The sequence below is a fragment of the Hirundo rustica genome, chromosome 6, assembly GCF_015227805.2.
Source record: "Hirundo rustica isolate bHirRus1 chromosome 6, bHirRus1.pri.v3, whole genome shotgun sequence".
Taxonomy (NCBI): Eukaryota; Metazoa; Chordata; class Aves; order Passeriformes; family Hirundinidae; genus Hirundo; species Hirundo rustica.
The window spans coordinates 2,730,338-2,753,073 of record NC_053455.1 but is presented as its reverse complement, the minus strand read 5'-3'; the positions used below and the strand labels follow the sequence as shown (position 1 = coordinate 2,753,073).

The 22,736-nt window shown below is 47.5% G+C and overlaps 1 protein-coding gene across 3 annotated transcripts in view; it reads left to right on the top strand.

The window, feature by feature from the left end:
* Positions 1–22,298, top strand: part of DDHD1 (DDHD domain containing 1) — a 67,901-nt gene extending 45,603 nt beyond the window's left edge. For all 3 annotated transcript variants that reach the window (XM_040067552.2, XM_040067551.2, XM_040067550.2), the window contains 6 exons: positions 8,207–8,469; positions 9,800–9,875; positions 14,835–14,984; positions 16,767–17,019; positions 19,388–19,567; positions 21,740–22,298. In XM_040067552.2, the coding sequence (XP_039923486.1) occupies positions 8,207–8,469; positions 9,800–9,875; positions 14,835–14,984; positions 16,767–17,019; positions 19,388–19,567; positions 21,740–21,921 (1,104 nt within the window). In that variant the 3' untranslated portion in view covers positions 21,922–22,298. The remainder of the gene's footprint in view (positions 1–8,206; positions 8,470–9,799; positions 9,876–14,834; positions 14,985–16,766; positions 17,020–19,387; positions 19,568–21,739) is intronic.
* Positions 22,299–22,736: the final 438 nt, after the last annotated feature.

The following is a 22,736-nucleotide window of genomic DNA, read 5'->3' as shown; positions in this document are numbered from 1 at the left end:
CTCACCAGCTCTGCTGGCACCTCCTCCTGGGCCACGTGGAGCGAAAACTCCTCATCCTCACTCTCCCAATCCCTCCCAATCCACCTGTCCTGGTTTGGGACAGATTTGGGAGAAAACCCCTGAATGGGATCCCTCTAAGGAAGCAAACCCAAGTGGCCCCTCCCTCCAACTGGTCCGGTAAAAAAAACCTCTTTGGAGAAAAGTGGAAAAAACTATTTTACTAAACAAATGAAGTGCATACAAGTATAAAGAATGAATGATATGAAACAATAAAACCTCTCGTTCTGGGGTGAGATGGCAAACTGAGAAAGTCCTTGCCGTGGGTGTAGCTCGGCTCTCTCTCAGTGCCTCTCCTCAGTCCCAGTCCCTCCGGCGCTGCTGGAAAATGCCGAGGTCCAGGCCCCGGTGGGCCGCAGGTGCAGCCCCCAGTGCTCCCCTGGGTTTTTTCAGTCCAGAGCAGGTTTAAACAGTCCCAAGAAAAAGGAAAAAAAAACAGTCCAGGGAACTTCTCTGCCCTAGCTAGCTGAAACTATCTAAAAGCAAAAAGATCTCTGTCCTGCAGTCTCCCCAAGCCCCGTCCAGAGAGGAATATTTCGGAGTCAGGCAGTTTTCTCAAAACAAACTCCACGCTTCTCCTTGCTCTTAGAACCAGTCCTAAAGGCACAGGACTCAATATACAGCACAAACAGAACAGAGGATTGGGGATACAGGCATCATAAAGTTACCCCAGGACACCAGCCTTGAGCTGCAGCTGCCCCCGTGGCTCCCAAGGACCCCCTTCCCCCTCCGCCTGGCTCGCTCTCCCTGCTGGCTGAATTTCAAAGGAGGTTGCTGCGCTTCCTCCCGAAGTTCTCTTGGCCTTTGGAAAGAGCTGCTTGAGGAACTCGGTGTCCCTCACATCTCCTTCTCCTTCCCTCCTTTCCCACAAAGCCTGCAGAAACACTCCTGCTCCTCAGGCTGGAGAGGGTGCAGAGGTCCTGTGTGCTGCGCTCCCTTTCCATAGGTACCCATCTGTTGTTTTATTTTTCATGTGGGATGATTGTCCAGCGGGAGAGGATCCTGTGGAGGCAGCACAGAGGAAGGAGCAGCACTCCCTAACTGTGTTGTTGCTGTGCTCGGGTGCCAGCAGGGGTTTACTGCTCCCTGTTCTCTTGGGAAAAAAAAACAAAACAAACTCATTTCCTGGATATTGAGAGGAAAATGTCATTTTTCTGCGCTGGTAATTTTGGTGTGCACTGAAAAGCCCCTTCAACCCCAGCAATCTGCCCATAAAATGGACCAGGGGGATGGAGTTCTGGATCTCCTTGGTGTGGGTCCAGGGGGTGTTTGGCCACACACACATCCCAGTTTCCTTCTGCTTTGCCAGGAACACGCTATCCATGCTTATTTATGCTGGTGTCTTCAAGGCTTCTGTTCCTCAGAGGAAGAGAAGATTGGGATGCTGGTGCTGGAATTTAGAGGTTGAACATCTGTTTGGGATGCTGGTGCTGGAATTTAGAGGTTGAACCTTTGTTTGGGATGCTGGTGCTGGAATTTAGAGATTGAACAGATGTTTGGGATGCTGGTGTTGGAATTTAGAGGTTGAACCTTTGTTTGGGGTGCTGGTGCAGGAATTTAGAGGTTGAACAGCTGCTTGGGGTGCTGGTGCAGGAATTTAGAGATTGAACCTTTGTTTGGGATGCTGGTGCAGGAATTTAGAGGTTGAACAGCTGTTTGGGGTGCTGGTGCTGGAATTTAGAGGTTGAACATCTGTTTGGGATGCTGGTGCTGGAATTTAGAGGTTGAACAGCTGTTTGGGATGCTGGTGCTGGAATTTAGAGGTTGAACAGCTGTTTGGGATGCTGGTGTTGGAATTTAGAGGTTGAACAGCTGTTTGGGATGCTGGTGCTGGAATTTAGAGGTTGAACCTTTGTTTGGGGTGCTGGTGCAGGAATTTAGAGGTTGAACAGCTGTTTGGGGTGCTGGTGCGGGAATTTAGAGGTTGAACAGCTGTTTGGGGTGCTGGTGCAGGAATTTAGAGGTTGAACAGCTGCTTGGGGTGCTGGTGCAGGAATTTAGAGGTTGAACAGCTGCTTGGGGTGCTGGTGTTGGAACTTAGAGGTTGAACAGCTGTTTGGGATGCTGGTGCAGGAATTTAGAGGTTGAACAGCTGTTTGGGATGCTGGTGGTGGGATTTAGAGGTTGAACAGCTGCTTGGGGTGCTGGTGTTGGAATTTAGAGGTTGAACAGCTGTTTGGGGTGCTGGTGCAGGAATTTAGAGAGTGAACAGATGTTTGGGTTGTTTGTGTTGGAATTTAGAGGTTGAACCCTTGTTTGGGATGCTGGTGTTGGAATTTAGAGGTTGAACAGCTATTTGGGGTGCTGGTGCTGGAATTTAGAGGTTGAACCCTTGTTTGGGATGCTGGTGTTGGAATTTAGAGGTTGATCAGCTGTTTGGGATGCTGGTGTTGGAATTTAGAGGTTGAACCCTTGTTCGGGTTGCTGGTGCTGGAATTTAGAGATTGAACAGATGTTTGGGTTGTTTGTGTTGGAATTTAGAGGTTGAACCTTTGTTTGGGGTGCTGGTGCTGGAATTTAGAGGTTGAACAGCTGTTTGGGATGCTGGTGGTGGGATTTAGAGGTTGAACAGCTGTTTGGGATGCTGGTGTTGGAATTTAGAGATTGAACCCTTGTTCGGGTTGCTGGTGCAGGAATTTAGAGATTGAACAGATGTTTGGGTTGTTGGTGTTGGAATTTAGAGGTTGAACAGCTGTTTGGGATGCTGGTGGTGGAATTTAGAGGTTGAACAGCTGTTTGGGATGCTGGTGGTGGAATTTAGAGGTTGAACAGCTGTTTGGGATGCTGGTGGTGGAATTTAGAGGTTGAACAGCTGTTTGGGATGCTGGTGCAGGAATTTAGAGGTTGAACCCTTGTTTGGGATGTTTGTGTTGGAATTTAGAGGTTGAACAGCTGTTTGGGATGCTGGTGGTGGGATTTAGAGGTTGAACAGCTGTTTGGGGTGCTGGTGCTGGAATTTAGAGGTTGAACCCTTGTTTGGGATGTTTGTGTTGGAATTTAGAGGTTGAACAGCTGTTTGGGATGCTGGTGTTGGAATTTAGAGGTTGAACAGCTGTTTGGGATGCTGGTGCTGGAATTTAGAGGTTGAACCCTTGTTTGGGATGTTTGTGTTGGAATTTAGAGGTTGAACAGCTGTTTGGGATGCTGGTGGTGGAATTTAGAGGTTGAACAGCTGTTTGGGATGCTGGTGCAGGAATTTAGAGGTTGAACCCTTGTTTGGGATGTTTGTGTTGGAATTTAGAGGTTGAACAGCTGTTTGGGATGCTGGTGGTGGGATTTAGAGGTTGAACAGCTGTTTGGGGTGCTGGTGCTGGAATTTAGAGGTTGAACCCTTGTTTGGGATGTTTGTGTTGGAATTTAGAGGTTGAACAGCTGTTTGGGATGCTGGTGTTGGAATTTAGAGGTTGAACAGCTGTTTGGGATGCTGGTGCTGGAATTTAGAGGTTGAACCCTTGTTTGGGATGTTTGTGTTGGAATTTAGAGGTTGAACAGCTGTTTGGGATGCTGGTGTTGGAATTTAGAGGTTGAACAGCTGTTTGGGTTGTTGGTGTTGGATTTTAGAGGTTGAACAGCTGTTTGGGTTGTTTGTGTTGGAATTTAGAGGTTGAACAGCTGTTTGGGTTGTTGGTGTTGGAATTTAGAGGTTGAACAGCTGTTTGGGTTGTTGGTGTTGGAATTTAGAGGTTGAACAGCTGTTTGGGTTGGTGGTGGTGGGATTTAGAGGTTGAACAGCTGTTTGGGGTGCTGGAATTTGGAGGTCTGGATTTTTCCTGCCCGGCACAGGATGCTGCTAATGCTCTGCACAAAAGGGCAGCAGCTCTGGATGTCTCACTCCCCCCACAATTTCTTGTTGCCATCATGATCCATCAGCTCAGCTCAGGCTTGCCCGGTACTCAGGAGGTCCTAAAAGCTGATTCTGCTGCCTTTTTTATCAGTGTTCTTCAGCCTGAGGTGGCAGGGCTGCGTCACCTGACTCGGGCTCCCCGTTTTATCTTTACAAACCCCAGGCCTGTGCCTGGGGATTCCTGAGTGGATGGGGTCGGCTGTTATTTTTGGATTTCTTGGAAGCCACGTGCCAGGCAGGCACATAACTGGGAGAGCAAAGGGCATTTTTGGCCTCATCAAGCCCAGCCTCCTGCTCCATGGTCAGCACCCTGGTTTTTGGCTTCCCCCAGGGATTTCATGGCCCTCAAGCCAGCTCCCCATGAACGTGCAGGAAGACCATGCCTGGCTCTGCCTTTAATTTAATTTGGTTTCTGGAGGGCAGGGAGCTTTTAACCTCAGTTAGTCTGAATATCAGCTGCTGCCTTCTGAGGCAACGTGATCCTGCAGGCTCGAGTTTCCTGCAGGGAGGATTTACTGGCAAAACCTCAGCTGATAAAGAGAGAAAATCTCAGAATGGTTTGTGTTGGAAGGGATCTTAAATCCCATCTCGTTCCAAACCCCTGCCATGGCCAGGGACAACCTTCCACTGGCCCAAGCTGGCCTTGGACACTGCCACGGATCCAGGGGCAGCCACAGCTGCTCTGGGAATTCCATCCCAGCCCCTTCCCACCCTCCCAGCCAGGAATTCCTTCCCAATCTCCCATCTCTATTCCCCTCTATCAGCGGGAATCCTTTCACCCTTGTCCTGTCCCTCCAGGCCTTTTCTTGGAAATATTTCAGTGTCCTCAGGCCGATGCCAAACGAGCACCAAGGTAGGAGGGTCAGCTGGGAGGATGGGATTTGATGGAGCTTTTCTGGAAGGAACAGGAATTGTTCCCTCTGTTTGATCTGCTCAGAAGCAGGCAGGTGAAGGTGCTGCCTTCTCCTGCTCCCTCTGGAAGAGCTGAGGGTGATGGAGCAGAGCAGCTGACAGGGAAAAACATCAACTCCATCCACTGCTGCCTCATTTATTCTTCTGGGAGGTATTTGAGCTTGTTTAGGAGGTGGGAGAAGCCTTAGGAGGTGGTAAAATAAAAAGAGCTCCCATTGTCCCCAAAATGTGCTGGGAACTGGGAGGGAGGATGGAAGAAGGGAGCTGGAAAGAGAGAGAGGAGTTGCTGGTCATGCTGCATTCCACTATTCCCACCATTCCTGGGATTTTTTTTTTGAGGGGGTGATTCCTGCTCTCCTGTTTTCAGGCAGAACCAGCAGCTGCTGGGGTTTGAGGCTGGCAGGAGCAGCAGGGGAAGCAGTGGGAAAAGGGCTGATTTCAGCAGGGATTCCTTGGATGGAGGTGCAGGGAGAGCAGGAGAAGCTGTCAGGATGAGGCTCCCATTTCCTACAACCTGCAGACATGGAGCAGCCTCTTGGGTTTTGGGAGGCTGAGGAGGGAGTTTTTTATTTTGTCATTTGGGGTTTTGGTTTTATTTAATAGTAAGCCTTTAATTAAGACCCTTTAGAGGCAGTAGAAAGACAAGCTGTGCATCAAAAGGTCAACTCTTAAAAAATTTATTGTAGCGATGCCATTTAGGAGAGAAAATATGATAGGCAGTCGTATTTTCCACGTTTAAATCCAACAGCAAAAAAATTCACTGTTTTTAGGCAATATAAAGCCACTTAGTGTCCTTAGAAGATATTTTTTACGTGGATTTTTAGGACATATCAAGCTGTAACTACACAAGATTTGGAAGCAATTCCCTGGACTAAAACCCTGTTCAGACCAAACTTTTCTTTCACGAGCTGGAATATTCTATGCTTTTTAAGACTAAGAAAGCAAATCAGGATTAAATCATAGCTTGGCTTGGATTGGAAGGGAACTTAAACATCATCTAGTTCCATCCCCCAATAAACATTACCTTAACTTCATACACTGCTTAAACCGAGCAGGTTTTAAGCTGGGACTTTAAATGAATATTGTTTTCTTTTCGGTTCCTTTTGGTTTTCTCTCTCTCTTTTTTTTTTTTTATTTTTTCCTTTTCTCTGCACCACAAAGGTTCAGTTTCTAATCTTAGGCCTGGCACAGGGCTGTTGGCAGGACACCAACATGCAGAAGTGCTCGCTGCAGGTGGAGGGCTCCCGGTTCTTCTGGCAGAGCAGCAAACCAGACCATTCACGTGTGCCTGGAATTCTGGAGCCTGTCCCACAGCAGAACTTCCACTCCACGGTCACCTCAGGGATTTGGAGCTTAGGGATGATCTCCAGCAGAGGATTTGGTTGAATTCAGTGCTTGGGCTCTGCTCTGCAAAGTTGCAGATGTTCCCCTGGAAATCCATGAGCTGGTTCTCAGTAATGTCCACGTTTGTGCCTGACTTCCCAGTAGCAGCAAGCTTTTAAGGAGGAGGATTGAAAACAGGGCTGGACTCAGTGTCCAACCAGGATTTTCCAAGAATATTCTGTTTTCTGCCCTCCGATTGCAAGGTCAGATCTTCATAATGGAAATGCCACGGTGCCAGAAGATTATTTACCAGTTCCTGGCAGGAATCCCCAGACAGTTTGATTTCAGCTGATCTTTGCTATTTTGTTCTGGCTTTTAATCAAAACCTTTTTAAATGGAGAAAGTACCAGCCAGCCACAGCTCATCCTGATTGACGTTTTCAGCTCCAGCCCTCGCTGAAGCCCCTGCCTGTTCGCTCATGTGTGAAAGTTTGTGCCCACAGTCTGTGCAGGAGAAGAGGCAGCACCACAGTTAAAAAAACCCTTGAAAATTGGGTGTTCTGATGCTCCTGTCTCCAAGCTGCTGCAGGGCTCCCATCATCATTTCACGGTGCTCCAGGCAGCGGGTTTGTTGTGTGGGTTCTCCCTCAGTAAAATGTGTATCAAACACTGGCGCTTCTGCTGCCATTCATATTTATATTCAGTAACGACTCAGGCTCTTGAAAAACCGTGTTGAAATTATATGTTCCATAGCTTTAATTTCCCGTTGCTAACGAGGGAATGATTTGCGCTCCCTTGTTTGTCCTCCTCCCTGCCACAGCCTGGAAGCATTGCTCGGTTTCCATGCTGAGTTTGACAGGCAAAGCTGCTGGGTTTTCCTTTTTTTCTTTTTCTTTTCCTTTTCCTTTTTTTTTTTGTTTTTATTTTTTTGTATTGGCCAGCTCCCAAATCTCCTGGTTTCCAGTGCTTCTCTCTAAAGTACTTTCTGGGAAGCTGTACATTTTTATCCTCCAGTGTAGGGTTTGGAGCAGTAAAGCTTCTCAGAGACTCCATAAACATAGGGCAAACATTTATTTATTTATTGCTGTAGTACTACAGGATTAGTCTGTGATGTTTGAGAAGCATGTTGCACTCCTGCTTTTCCCCAAAACTTGGGTTTTTAAGCATTGTTTATATCAAATGTTCAGATTCTGGCTCCGTTTGCTTCTTTTTTGCCTTTTTTTTTCCTCCCGTGTCATGCTCTTACCTGAGATGAGACTTTTTTCATTTTTTAGCAGCATCATTTCATTCTGATTCCTTGGGAATAATTTCCAGCAGGGGCAGGTGTAGGAAGGGAAGGAGGACGGGAAGCTGCCTCTCCTTTCATCCAGGCAGTGGGGAGGAGAATGAAAGGCTCGATGAGTTCAAGCCTGCTTTTACTGAGACCCAAAAGCAATTCGGGGATGTTTTCCCAGAGCCCATCCAGGCTCTCCCTGCGGTGTGTGAGCCCATCCATTTTAGTGGATTTCTCTCTCCCCAGACCCCTGTTGCTCGCAGTGACAAGGGGAGAAGGGGCTGTGGTGTGGGGTGATGCCGAGGTTATGGCAGGGATGGGAGTTGATTCCAGGTCACGCCTGGCTCGGGCTCCTTCCACCCTCCTAAAATTAACAAAGGAGCTGAAGCCCTTCATACCAGAGCAGTGCTCAGTGCAGTGCTGCAGGAGATGGAAGAGAATCCAGCAAGAAGGGGAATACGAGAGCGTTGTGCCAGTGAAAACCAGGTGCCGCTCGCCTCAGAGGGTGCCGCTCAGTTGCCCTTTGTTGGAGGGTTTGTTTCAATCTGACGCCTTGGCATCAGTGCAGCTGTTTTGGGGTCACCACGGGTCCTGTGTGGTGGCAGCTGGTGGCTCTGGAGGGGAGGGATGAAGCTCTGGAGCCAGTGACCAGCCAGCTGCTGCTGGCCATGGGATTGAGCTCATCTTCCCAGCCTGATTTAACGGGAATGGGTCAGCGTGGGACGGGGACATTCCTGAGCATCAGCTGGAGCAATGAGATGTCGATGCTAAACCCTGTTTCCTCTCCCTGCTGCCCAGCTGGTGAAGGGGCTGCAGCAGGAGCTGAACCGGCTGTACTCCCTCTTCTGCTCCCGGAACCCGGAGTTCGAGGAGAAGGGAGGGAAGGTCTCCATCGTGTCCCACTCTCTGGGCTGCGTCATCACCTACGACATCATGACTGGCTGGAATCCAGTCAGGCTCTACGAGCAGCTGCTGCAGAAGGAGGAGGAGGAGCTGGAAGAGCGTTGGATGAGCTACGAGGAGCAGCGTCTGCTGGAGGAGCTCTACGTAACCAAACAGCGGTAATGCCCCCGCTCCCAGGGATCCCAGGAGATGACACAGCCCTCTGGGTGTTTCCTGAACCCTCCAGGGCCGAGATCTTGGGTGGCTGGTGGTGTTCTGGTGGTAAATGCTGAACGCAGCACCGGGCAGGCACAGGGAGCTCTGATTCCACACGGACTCATGGAACGGTTTGGGTGGGAAGGGATCTTCAGAATCATCCAGTTCCAGCCCCCAGCTGTGGGCAGGGACACCTTCCACCGTCCCAGGGTTGCTCCCAAGTCTCATCCAGCCTGGCCTTGGAGGCTTCCAGGGTTGGGGACATTGAGGTGCTGTGAGAGACCCGTTAGAGAATCTAAAATGAGCAGCTTCGGTCCGTGAGTGGGGCACGACAAATCGTGAATCACAGGCTCTTGGTTCCTTCCTGAATCCAGTCTGAGTGCTGGGGGAGCTTGGGAAGCTGTGGTGGGGAATCAGGGTGTGCCTCACTAGGGATGGGTGCAGGATGTCTCCTTCAGCTGCAGGGCTGGACTAAGTGCAGGATTTCTGAGCAGAGGGAAGCTTAGAAACCTGATGAAGTGTTGCGGTGCTGAGATGACCCTTCAGGCACGTCACAAACGTATAATCAGGGAGAAATGGCCCTTCTCACACTCCTTAGGCATCCCCTGAAGTGCTTCCACACAAATCCCAAGTATCATTTGACACTGGCGCTTCTGCAGAGAGAGAGTGGCTCTCCCTTCAGCGAGCAATTCAGTGGGAAAGGATGGAAAATAGACTGCTGACATGCTGTAACCTCTGGAGTTTACTGGGACTGGGAACAGTTTTACCCATCCATATCTGTGCTTTACATTGTAGCTGCTTTTTTAATCCAGGCCAAGTAGAAAAGCAGGTGAACAACCTTTTTTTAATGGTAGTTGGGAGGGTGGGACACCATTCTCCAGAAATTCCGCCTCCATACAGAACTCCATAATGCCCAGACTGTTTCCTGTGGCTTGGTTGTTATTTGGGGGGGGTTTAAAACAAAAATAAAGCAGGTGATCTGGCTCCAAAAACCACCAAAGGAAACAGGAGGTGAGCCAGCTGCTCCTGAGGAAGGAGGGTGGGCAGATGCTTGGGGTGGTGAACAGGGGAATTGTCATACCTTGACGGGTTCCTGCTGTGGCCAGAGAAGCAGGGTTTGACAGGCATTGATTCTTAACCAGCTGAGCTGCTCCAGGGAAATACTGACACCATCACTCTCTCTTCCCAGCAGACAAAAAAAACCCTCTTGGACCCCACAGGAATGCCTGTTTGGATCAGAGAGGTTAAAGCTGCATTTTTTAAATGGATCTCAGAAAGATCTCTATTTTCTAGGTTGAGAGAGATAGAAGAGAGGTTGCATGAGTTAAAGGCATCCATCATATCAAAACCACCTGTCTTAAAATTTAAGGTATGTATGTTTAAGAGGTTTCTACTGCATTTTTCTGCTTGCTGTAAAAAGGCACCTGTGGTATGAGTCGTTCTGCTTACTTTTATTTTTTCCCATGCTCCTAGACACGATTTTGGCAGAGTAATTTGGATGTTGGAAGTGTGTGTACGTACATGTAAAAACGTTGTGTTTGTATTGCAGTTTGTATTTTTGATTTGTATTGTTGCCATTTATTTATGATCCTTGTTGTTATTTGTAATTCTGTATTTGTAATACATTTTGGGCAACATGGTCTAGTGGGAGGTGTCCCAGCCCTTGGCGGGGGGTTGGAGTGAGCCGAGCTTTAATTTCCAGCCCAAACCATTCTGGGATTCTGTTATCTGTGTTTATATGAAATTATATGTAAACATGTATGTAAAAATGATAAAATATTATAAATTTATTCAATACAGAAGCCTAGTTACTATATTATATACACACACAGAGACAGAATTCTGTGGGAAGGTAAAAACCATTTGGCAGATTACATCAATCACGTATTTTAAACAGTTTCACTTCTACTCCACTGAATAATCCATCTTCCTTGGGGACTCCTTCTAACGTGTCACATCTCTGAGCAAATCCAATTGAATTTCCTCCAGGAGTGGATTTTCCTTCCAAACCATTCTGCTCTGACAGTTAGCACGCTTTCAATCTCATGAGGCAGACTGCTTGCTAATCAGCTGGACAAATTGCTGGAACTCCTTATCTTTGGGAAAAAGGCATTTTCCAGCTCCTGGGTGGGATGTGCAACACTTTCTAGTTGCTCAACTCCATGCTGAAGTATTGAACCATAAAAATGGGACATGATAGATGGGAGTAAAATGGATTATTGTTTCTTAACTTGCCATTTTTCTTTCCTTGTGAGTTCAGAAGGGCTCCTGGAAGCCAAGGTCAATGTTGAGCCGTAAAAAAAAGAGGAAACCAACCATAATTCATGTTGCCACAGCCTTCTCCTTTTCATCACTGCTTGAAAGCGTGTGTCAGGCTATTATCTCTCCCATCCAGGAAGCTGGAGTCAGGCTGGTCCTCCCCCAGCTCCGGGAAGGATTATTCTTCACTCAGTTTCATTTAAACTGAAGGATTTTCAGACAGTTGCTTTCTAGATGGAGAGGAGAAAAGAAAAGGGGGAAGAAACTTTAGATAAAGAGGACTTTATCTACCTAAATCGATGGGATAGATGTGTAATCTTCAGGTGACATTTCCAGTGCAGCTCATCCTTCTTGCCCTCACTGACAGGGAGATGTTTTGTCTCTGTGGAGCTTCACGCTGGTGACTCCCGTGTGTCACGATCCGCTCGTACACGCGGGGGTCGTGATGGTTCGTTTACTGATCTCAGAGTGCAAAACACAACACAGAGGGGATTCCAGCATTAAAACAAGTGAACCTTTTATTGACTGACCATTGCAAATGCGATAGAGGGATTAAGAGTGAGAGAAAAAGAGAGAGGTAGAGGAAAGGGGGGATATAGCTACCAAACGTGAAGACAAAGTCCTCGTGGTCCGGTCGATGGGTCCGCCTGTCACGTCAGGGAGAGTCTCTCCAAATCTCTGGTTAACTCAGGGGGTTTTATCATAGTCCTCAATCACGGGGGGGAACAGGTAAATCTACAGAAGCCACCAAGGGGGAACAGGTAGTCCGTGTCCTTAGCAGTAAGCGAGAGCCATTGTCTTCTTGGGCCAACGATCACGCCTCCAGGCAAACATCTCGCTGCAGTTAAGTCAGCCCCCATCCCCTGAATTAGGGTTGTCGGGGTCTCATGTCTCAGTCCTTGAGAGGGGCTTCATATAGGGGTCTCAATCTCAGTCCTTGGAAGGGGGCTTTGATCTCCATCTGTCACGATGGTTGTGAAGCAGATGAGGGATTTTCCGTGGAGGACCACCAAAGTTACCCCAGAAAGTTCCCTTGGCCAAGAGGTGGGGAAATTCACAGGCTATTGTTGTGAAGCAGGGACCGTGAAGCAGGTGTAATCTTCAGGTACAGAACTGCCATTACACTGCTCAAAGCCAGTGTACCGTGGCATGGTGACACAGGAAAATGCACCTGCGGATGATTGGCAAGCATCCACCTCGAGCAGGTCAGAACTGCAGTGGGGTCCTCGGGGTCCTTATGACGATCGTGAGGCAAAGGAGGGGAACTTCAGAGCGACTCTTACACCATGGCTTGAGACAGAGCTCCAGAGGGAGAAGCTTTCCACGGAAAGGATGGCAAGGCAGGGTTTCAGCAGGGTGACTGAAATAGGATTGCTCATCAGCAGACCAGTCCAGCTCACTGAGGGTGACTGCTTTGTTGAAAGAGAGCAGCCCTTGTTCAACCACCCATCCCTGGGCTCTTCGTGTCAGCTCTTTGATGGACTGGAAGAAAACTCAGGGTTCCCAGGATGGGGCAGAGTCACTGGTGCCACATGAAGGAGAGTTGAGCAAGCACAGAAGTTGCTTTTGGCAAGACAAAGGCAAGAAGAAATAACAGCAGCTTGCTTGGTTCGTGCTTAGTATTAGAGGAAATGAAATTATTGACTCCATGGGGAGGGAAAACCCCACAAAACGTGAAGATATATGGGGTGTGTTGTGCTCTAATGAAATATTGGACAAGCCACCAGAGTGGGAACGTGAGGGGGAGGGATCTTTGTCTCTCTTCCTCTGCTTGTCCTCAGATGGGATCATGGAATAACATCAGGAGCTGTGGGGGTTAAAGCAGAGCCAACACCATGTTGTAAATTTAAAGTTTAGAATCACAGCCTTGTCAGAAGAGTTGGAATTAAAGGCTGAGGGGCTGAAGAACATGGGGAATGGTGTGACACCGACCCCTTCATGCCTTTCATGTGTGAAAATAGGAAAGTTTTCATTTTAGGGTGGTTTTCAGTCGTGGCAGGGGAGAGGAGAGCAGGATGGACCTCGGTTGCTCCTTAGGACTGACATGGAAATCCATTTAGGTCTGGCCTTGCAATGTCCTGGCCCAAAAGACTTCAGGGTTCTTCAGCACTTCTCACTCAGCCAAGGCTGCAGAAACTCCTCTGGTCCAGCCTGTACCTCACGTTCCTTTGTGCCCAGGACAGAAGGGCTCTGCTGCCTCACTTCTGTTGACTCATTCAGCCTTTTTTTTTTTTTTTTTTTAATTAATTATGAAAATACTGCAGTGCTGAGTTGAATGGATGACTACTTGGCTCAGCTTCTGCTTCAAATACAAATAAATTCATTAAGTCTTCTGTTTATGAATCATAACCAGGAGAGGAGTGCTGCTCTCAAAGGTCATTTTGTAAACATGTCTCCTGTGTTGTTGAAGGTTTACAGGAAAATGCCCCACTCCTGATTCCAGGAGAAGCACCAAAATCCATAAATATTTTCCAAAAAGATTTTGATCTTCTATTCCCAGTGGGTTTTTCAATACGGCAGCCTGATCTTCAGCCACCTTGCAACAGCACTGACAGTCTAATGGCTGCAGCTCAAAGGATTTGGGGTTTAGGATCGTAGAACTGAGGTTGGAAAAGACCTGTCCACCACTAAACCACGTCCACAAGTGCCACATCCACATTAAATCCCTGCTGGGATGGGGACTCCAGCGCTGTTTATCAATAGAGATGATGGGACAGCAGTGGGACAGAAGCCACACACCGTGTAACCACTGAAGCCAATTACCTCTTGAGGGTTTTCTCAGTCTCTTTTGAGTGTCCTCTGCTGAGGGCAAGCTGGCAGGCGCTCTCTGATTCCTCCCTCAAGCAGAAAAACCATAACTGTGCCTTTCAGATGCTTGACACAGGAACGTCAGCTGGACGGGGTTGGAGGTTACTTATTCAGTCTAAAGGATTGCACTGGGAACGTTTCTTTCTGTCCTGTTTGAAGATGAAAAAGCTTTTTGTCCCAGCTGCCAAAACACAAGGTCTGTGTAAAACCTGGGAGGAGGAAAGGGAAGGAGCTTTGCACCAAGTGACAATTTTAATGACGGAGCGGTGCTGTGCTCCACGTGACATGGAATAACCATGCTGAAGGTCCAGTATTTTCCTTTCTCCATCAAATTGGGACTTCTTTTGAAAAGAAAAAGGGGTGGCACCAGTGCCAAGACGGAGGAGGAGGAATGTTTTGTGCAGCACTGGAATCCAGGAGATGAAAAGGACCATTATTCCTATGCCCTCATTCCATGTGCTGACATACAGGGAAGGCACATGGCATTCCAAGGGTCCTCCACGTGCCTTTAGCAAGAACTGAGCAATTTCTCTTGCTGGCTGAGCATCTGATGGTGGCAAAATTAATTTTTCAAGTACGAAAATAAAGGTTGCAAGGTAATTTTCACCTAGGGAAATGTTTTTTCCAGTGAGTTTTCCATTTGATGGTTTTAGGAGGCAGTGTCTGAGGGATCAGCATTGCATTCTGACCTTGGGTTGGTTGTAAAGACCCCAAAATGCAGGTTCAGTGACTTCTCAGACGTGGCAGCTCAGATTTACACAGCTGGCGTTGGAGGCAGGACTTGAGAGCGAGGTCACAGCAGCTTTGGGTGACATCAGAGTGTCTCTGTGTGCTGGGACATGGTGGCACTGGTGACACCTTTCTGTTCACCTAACCCCAGCTGTGTGTAGCAAGAAAATCACGGAGAACTTGGTTAGGATAAGAATGAGGAGGTCTGGCAGGTTTGGGAAGCTCCAGGAGAAATCAGACTCATTTCTTTAGCGTCTCCCAAACTCTTCTTGCTCCATCCTTTCCAGCCCTGCTGGACCTTCTCTGAGTCCAAATACCCAACCTGATTTTTGGTTTTAGCACCCCAACATGCAGCCAAGGGCAATTTCACCCTCGTTTATTGACGCTGTGATGCTCTTCCCTGTTTGGACCGACCCAAGGCTTTGAGTCCCTCCGTTAAAACCAAGAAATCGGGCGGTGAGAGAAACCAAATCCAGCCGCGTTAGGAAGCAGCATTTCCATCCTCACTGACACGGGTGAAATCTCTCCCCAGGTTGAGAATTTCTTCTGCATGGGATCCCCCCTGGCAGTGTTCCTGGCCTTGCGTGGGATCCGCCCCGGAACCAGCGGCAGCCAGGACCACATCCTGCCCAGAACCATTTGTAACCGGTTATTAAACATTTTTCACCCAACAGATCCAGTGGTGAGTCTTTAATTGCAGGCTCAAGTCTTTCACCGTGCCTGTTTTTTAAGCTCTGGGATAATGTGGGGTCTTCAAAGCTCGGGAGTCAACACGAGTGTGTTCCAGCAGAGGATTATTTGTTAATGGTTGTTGTACAATGGCTTGGGAACTGTGGAATAGCATTTCCCTACAAATAATTGCCATAAATAACTAATTTTTTTTGCTTCTCTTTTCTTAGTAATAAGCATAATTATTCTGAATTTTTTTTTTTTTTTTTTTTCAAAGACATAATCTTTTCAGACAAGGATTTTATGTTTAACTTCCAGGCTTCCATTAAAACAGCATCTGTCCAAAGACATTTGTGCTGTTAAAAAAGGCTTCACAAGCAGTTCACAAGATAACATGAAAAAGCAAAGACTGGGATTTTTTTTCCCCAAAGGATCCTAAAAGTAAAAGTTTGTTGATAATATTTGGGAGAGGATTATTGGTGATTATTTGCCTTTTCCTTATTCCACAGCAGCCAGTGTTGGCTGTTACCAAATTAGTCACTGGACCTTTGATCTGCATCCCCTTGGTAACTTTTTTGATGCAAATCTGATTTGGAATTTTACGTACAATAGCAGTTTGGGGATACTTTCCTATTTAAAGTAACTGAATTTAAGTATATTCAGACTTCAATCCAAATGTGGTCACGTTCAGCTCCAGCTACTCCAGAATTTTCCTAGATTGTCAGGGACAATTGGTTCCACTCTGCAAACAGTAACTTAGCTTACTTTTAAAATAAAGAAACGCAGGATGCTTTTCTACACCTCAGAGGACAAAGAGAAATAAATAATCAATAGGAAAATATTTTTTTTTTAAATAAACATAACTCAACGGTTTGCACGGGGATCAACAAAGAGCCATCAGGCAAAATGTTTACACAGCCAGTTCCTCCTGATTGCGTTAGAATCAGCTTAACTTTACGCGTTGTTCTCTCAGCAAAACCATCTGTGAGTAGCCTGTGTGTTGGCGACGACGTGTAGTACAAGTGTTGTAGCACAGGTGTTGCAGAGACGTGCAAAAGTGAGCTCACAAGCAGCTGGTAAAGCTTCCAGGATGTGAAACTGAAAGCGAATCCGACCCTAACGCTGATGAATTTCTGCGTGTGGCCAGCGTGTTGTCAGCCCCACGATGGTGCATCACACTCTGAGGGTTGCCAGCAGCCTCTCAGAAACGGCTTCAAAATTTAAATTAAAATTTAAAGCGGGCGAGACGGCTTGAGCGGGGGTGTTTGGAAAAAAGCAAAGAGGTTTTAATTAAAGAAGAAAATAACAAACTGGACAGAACAGAAGAATAAAAGATGTGCAAGGTGCAGGGAGGTTCCTTACGCCTGCTCAGACACCCCCAAAATGCACTGAGAGGCTCTGTGCTCTCTCAAGTGTTCAAGGATCTAGGATGGGGTTTTGGCTGCTGCCCAATAGAAAACTGATACATTTCTTGAGGAAAAGATCCAGCAGGTGCTTTTATCCTGGCACTGGGCCAATTATGGTAAGAAGAACATGGAAGTTTCTGGTTCATCTTCCTTATAAGTTCAGGGGTGAAACCGAAACTCTTTCCTAATATAAAAACATCTGTTAAAGCGTGGGGATGCACTGCAACACCACACCACCGCTGTGTCACCGTCCAGGCTTTGCTTAGGACAGGTATTCCGGATTTGAGGACGGGGAGAGCTCTGGATTTAAAGGGAAAACGATTTTTTTTTTTTTTTTACCCCACTCTGGACTCCCAGGATTGATCATTGCCCCGAATTCCCCTTTTCAGGCCTACAGGTTGGAACCCTTAATCCTGAAGCACTACAGCAACATCTCGCCCGTGCAGATCCACTGGTACAACACGGCCAACCCCCTCCCTTACGAGCACATGAAGCCAAGTTTCCTGAACCCCAGCAAAGAACCTACCTCAGCCCCGGACACGGAGAGCGCGTCGGCGGCGCCCAGCCCCACCACGTCCCCGGTCATGGTGCGGCGCCACTACGGGGAGTCCATCACCAACATCGGCAAAGCCAGCATTTTGGGTAACGTCCCCTCTGTCCCTGGGCTGGGATGGGACACCCTGTGGGGTTTTATCTTCTTCTTCGTGTTATAGACGGGGTTACTACACGGGTGTTGTGGTTTCGTGTTCGGGCGCGGTGTTTGTTAATCCTCATCGGTATCACGGCCTCACGGGTTGTGAGCTCTGACTAGCAAATAGGAAAAACAGAGGTAGAATGGAGATGGAGCACTTCTTTATCTCTACAAGGTCTTTTCAAGGACAGTTCGTCCAATTATGAAATGCCACCTGAATTATTTTTACTTTAAACCCAATAACAACTTGAAGTCGGCAATGCGGACTTGATTACAGAAAACCACCCAAACCCATGAGGAAGAAGAAGAAGGACCCAGACAATGCCCTAAACCCTCCATCTTGCTCCATATATACTAAAGTCTTAAATCTAGGTTTTTCACCCTGTGAGATCACACAATACTATTCCAACTACGCGCCCACAACCCCAGTGCCATCGCTCAGGTCAAATGTGGTGCTCTCTTGAGGGTCAGTGTCTTCTGCAACAGAAAGCATGAAATCCTCAGCCTCCAGACTTCCAATAACGTCCAGCATTTTGGGTAATGTCCCCTCTTTCCCTGGGCTGGGATGGGACATCCAGTATTTTGGGTAACGTCCCCTCTGTCACTGGGCTGGGATGGGACATCCTTGGGGAGCTTTGCTGCTCCCTGGGGTTGGGGACAGCCCTAAGGGAACTCGGCTCTGGAGATGGGATGGGAGAGCTGGGGGTGCTCACCTGGAGAAGAGAAGGATCCAGGCTGACCTTGGAGCTTCTTCCAGTACCTTGAGAGGCTCCAGGAGAGCTGGAGAAGGGACTGGGGACAAGGGATGGAGGGACAGGACACAGGGAATGGCTTCCAGTGCCAGAGGGCAGGGATGGATGGGATAGTGAGAAGGAATTCTTCCCTGTGAGGGTGGTGAGGCCCTGAGGTTTTCCAGAGAAGCTGTGGCTGCCCCTGGATCCCTGGAAGTGACTAAAGCCAGGTTGGGTGGGGCTTGGAACAACCTGGGATAGTGAAAGGTGTCCTTGCCTTGGCAGGGAATTGAAACTGGATGAGCTTTAAGGTCCCTTCCAACCCAAACCATTCCATGATTCCATTCCTGTCCCTTGCACTGAATCAGGGAGTGGCTGAGGTTGGAAGTGACCCCAGCCCCCAAAATCCCTGCTGGCTGAGGATGGTTTCAGTGAGTTCTGTAGGTGTCTGGCTTGGTTTAATCCCAGCTGACATTCACTTTGAAATAAAAACCAGTTTATGTGCATTGGAGTCAAAGCTCGGGGGAGATGATGCATTTCAGGCAGTTGCTGCCTTATTTTTGTCTGTCTTATTGAAGTAACATCCCGGTGATTTGACAGTTTCCACTCTGCTTCATGAAAAAAAAAATAAATTAAATCTTGTCTTCTGATTCCGCTTTCTGGTATTGGCAAATAGCAGAAAAATCACACCATGTAACCCATTACAGTTTCCTTTAACTCACGACCCTACAATAGGAAATTCAGGCTGGTTTAATATAAAGTCTGTTCCTTTCTGGCTTTCTGAGTCAAAATAAGCCCTGGTTTAAGTGAGCTTAAATTCCCTTCACTGGAGCTTATACTTGATCAGGCACTTGCAGTTTTTGTTGACTCAAGGCTTTTCTTTAGCTCTCTGTGTGGGATTTGGGGGAAGCCTAGTGCCAGGAGTCTTCCCAATCAAATAAGAATATAAAAGCAGTTTTTCCTCAAGTAGAAATACGTGCTATTTCAGAGCAGAGCGGGTTTTTTGGGGTGTTTCTATAGTAAATGTAATGTCCATGAGGTGGCAGCAGAGTCGGGATAAAACATGACAAAACTACTCTTAACTTTTATATCCCTCTTCCTGGGCAGCCAAAATAATCCTTTTAAAGGATGATAGAACATTTTTAAAGGTCTCTTAGGGCAATGGACCCTCAATAAGAGAAATGTCTTGAAGGTGCTAATGGGATTTTTAAGTGAAGAAGGCACCAACTTTGTTAGAAAACATTTTTTCTCTTAGTCTTAGAATTCATGAAAGAGGAATCACAACATATCCTTCAAAGTACCAGATTTCCTCTCTGCAGATGTGCTTCATGCATTTCCCCCCCCCGCCCCAAACACAGCTTGCAAATTACAGCTTTTGCTTGTACACCAGATGAGTTTGGGGATAAGCAGAGCCCACTCCAGCCAGATGTTCCCACCCCAGGGAAGCACCAGGAGTGTTTTCTTTCACTCAGCTCCAGTGGATGGGTGCTGCAGTGCCTTTAATTTGCAGTGCCTTTAATTTGCAGTGATTTTAATTTGACTGATGCGTCTCGGGTTGGTTTTTTTTTCCCCTCTGTGCTGGATGCAGGAGCTGCGAGCATCGGGAAGGGCCTCGGTGGGATGCTCTTCTCCAGGTTTGGCCGGTCCAGTGCCACCCCCCAGACCATGGAGACGGGAAAAGATGGACCTGAGGGGGATGAGAAGAAAGCCACCACTGTCGGGACCCCACCTTTGTCGCACAGCAGCTCGGGATTCCTCGAACCCACAGGTGAGTGGTGCCCATGCTGTGGATCCAGGATGAGTGGGGCAGGGGGCTGGAAATGCCCTAAGTGCACCTGACAGGATTTGCTGTCCTGGGTTTGCCACAAAGCAACAAATGTTGGATGTCAAAGCCAGCTTGGACAGGGCTTGGAGCAACTTGGGGTAGTGGAAGGTGTCCCTGGCCGTGGCAGGGGTGGAGTGAGATGATTTTTAAAGTCCCTTCCAACCCAAACCTTTCTGGGCTTCTGTGAATCTGTTCTTGGATTGGAAAGGATTTGATTGGATTGGATTGGATTGAATTGGATTGGCCTTAAATCCCATCCCACTCCACCCCTGCCATGGCAGGGACACCTTCCACCATCCCACTTTGCTCCAAGCCCTGTCCAGCCTGGCCTTGGACACTTCCAGGGATCCAGGGGCAGCCACAGCTTCTCTGGTCACCCTGTGACAGGGCCTCCCCACCCTCACAGGCAGGAATTTCTTCCCAGTATCCCATCTAACCCTGCCCTCTGACAGTTTAAGTGCTTTTTTCCACCAAAACTCCCAATTCCCCCGTACATCTCCCGTTCTGAAGCGCTCTGGATTTTAGGACACGTCTGACTGGAAACAGAAGCTGCCCTTGTCCTGATCTGAACTGCTCAGAACAGAAAGTGCAGTTGTAGCAGCTGGGTTTTTCGAAAAGCACCGGTACTTCCTCGCAGGAAATTCATCCTTGGATTTATTTCTCAGCTCCCCCTTGGCACTGCCGCAGGACACGGGGGGGTTTTTTTTTTTTGGTTGTTTTTTTTTTTTTTGCAATCGCAGGAGTCACAAGCGTCCTGTGACAGCGCTCACATGATGGATTGCAGTCTGTTCATCCTAATTTCGACAGATAAACCTGTCTGAGTCAGCGTCTGAGGGCAGGAAACTTCAGGTTAGACGCGAGGGAAGCAGAGAAGCGGCGCAGGGAACATCACGGAGCTGCCGAGGGGTGGGGTTGGCACAGATCCCTTCCTGCACGGATCCCACATCCCTCCGTGCTGGAAACCCATCCCTGCTCCATAGAAGGAGAACGTGGAGCAGAGGCCAGCGGGGCTGGGAGCTGAATGATGCAATCCCCACCGAGGGCTGCGGTGGGCTTTGGCTCCCGCCCAAGCTCCCGGCTCGGCCTCTCGGAGCGGCCTTCCTGCGCTGTCACCGGGGGTTTTTTTGGGGATAAACTCTCCTTGGAAACGACTCTGGTTGTCTGCTGGTGTTGCAGGGCTCGCTGTCCTCGCTGCAGAGCGGGGCGATGCTCCTGGGGAAACGGGGAGATCTGTGCCGCGTCTGCCGGCGATGCTCCCTTTCCATCCTCCTCGAGCCAAGAATTAACATTCCTTCAAACTGCCTTGGATAAATGGCTGCATTTTCGACTCAGTCTAGGGCTTTGGCTTTTGTAGCCCAGCAGGCTTTTAGGGGTTTTTTTGGTCCTTTTTATTTTATTGCTCCTGGTGGAGATTTTCTGACCGCCGAAGGGCCTCAGCAATAGGTTAACGTTGGCCCGGTTAAAACGCAGCGGTAATTGCTTTGAATGTGGCATCAATCAAAGCAGCCATTGAAACAGAAGGGGTAACTGCTGAAATAGGCTTGGAATAATCAGGATATTAAAAGGGCAGAGCTGTGGAGGGACAGCTTTACAGGAACTGCTTGTAGCATTGGGTGTAGTCTCCTTGTACAGACAACTAAAGATGCAAGAAACCCAATTATTTCAGAAAGTTTCCTAGTGGGGCCTCAGCATTTGCTGGATATTTCTCTGTAGTTATCATAGCAAGTATAAATAAATATATTTATAGAGTTACTATAAGGAAAACAGCTGCTTGGAAAAAAAAAACCCTGTCTTTTCCCGAGTTGAGAATCAGCGAATCATTCAGGTTGGAAAAGACCTCTAAAAAAGCATGTTTCGTTTCCTTTTTTTTTTTTTTTTTTTTTAGCTGAACCCAGCACCGCTCTTAGGTTTGTGCTCGACGCACGAGGTGCATTAAATATTTCTGTAATATTAAATCTTGATTCGGCTGAGTGCCCTGTGAAATGCAAACACAGAGAGACCGCCTGCGTTGTTGGTGCAACCACAGAGCCAGAACCCGAAACGCTCCGGTGTTTTTGCAGCTCTAACATCCCTCTTGTTCCCTTTTTGTTGTTTTTGTTGTTGTTCATTTCCCAGTGGAGCTGGAGCACAGGATCGACTTTGAGCTCAGGGAAGGTCTCGTGGAGAGCAGGTACTGGTCTGCAGTCACCTCCCACACCGCTTACTGGTCATCTCTGGATATTGCCCTCTTCCTCCTCACCTTCATGTACAAGCAAGACCAAGAAGAGACCGACAAATCCAATTTAGACACTATTTGAATTTTTTGACCGGGGCCAGGAGAGGAGACTTTCAAAAACCAGTGGCACAAAAGCGGATGTTTGACTGCAGAGCTGCAGGAGCTGTGGCACGGAGGTTTCAGGTTTAAGTGCATGTGTTGGGGGGGGTGGTTTTCCTATTTCTAAAGAGGAGAGGTTATTTGTATTTCAAAGCACTTTATAGTTTTCAACGTTTTGCAGTGCTGAATTAGGCCTGAAAGGGTTCCAAATTCCTGTCAGCGTGGACTGTACAAAGAGCCGAGACAGCGTCGTAGCATCCCGTGAGCAGTTGTGCTTGGGTGACATCCTTGTTAATGACCATAATTGCTGTTTAGTTCATTAAACTATTTAAAAAAAAAAAAAAACCAATTGTATTAAAAAAAAAAAAAAAAAAAAAAAAAAAAAAACCACCAAACAACACAACAACAACAACAAACCAAACCTAAACTGATTTCCATTAACAAAAAAAAAAAAAAAAAAACATGTTCAGTACAAACCTAAACCTGCCATGTTGCTGGTGTTTTCTGTACCCGTGGATAACAAGCGGTGGTGTCATTTTTCCAGGACTTTATTCAGCTCCACATCCAATTATCCCTGCATTGGAAGCCAGTTCCGAGTGCTGGCTTCTGAGGGCCTATCCTACGTGACACATTTAGGAACTAATGCTGAAGAGGAGGGGAAAAAAAAAAAAAAAGAAAAAAAAAAAGCATGAGGCAAATATTTGAAATACTGTAATTATAATTTATTATTCTCTCTAATCGTTTCATTTTATTCCAGTGTATAAACCATTACTTTTTTACTGATTTCTTTTGACATAA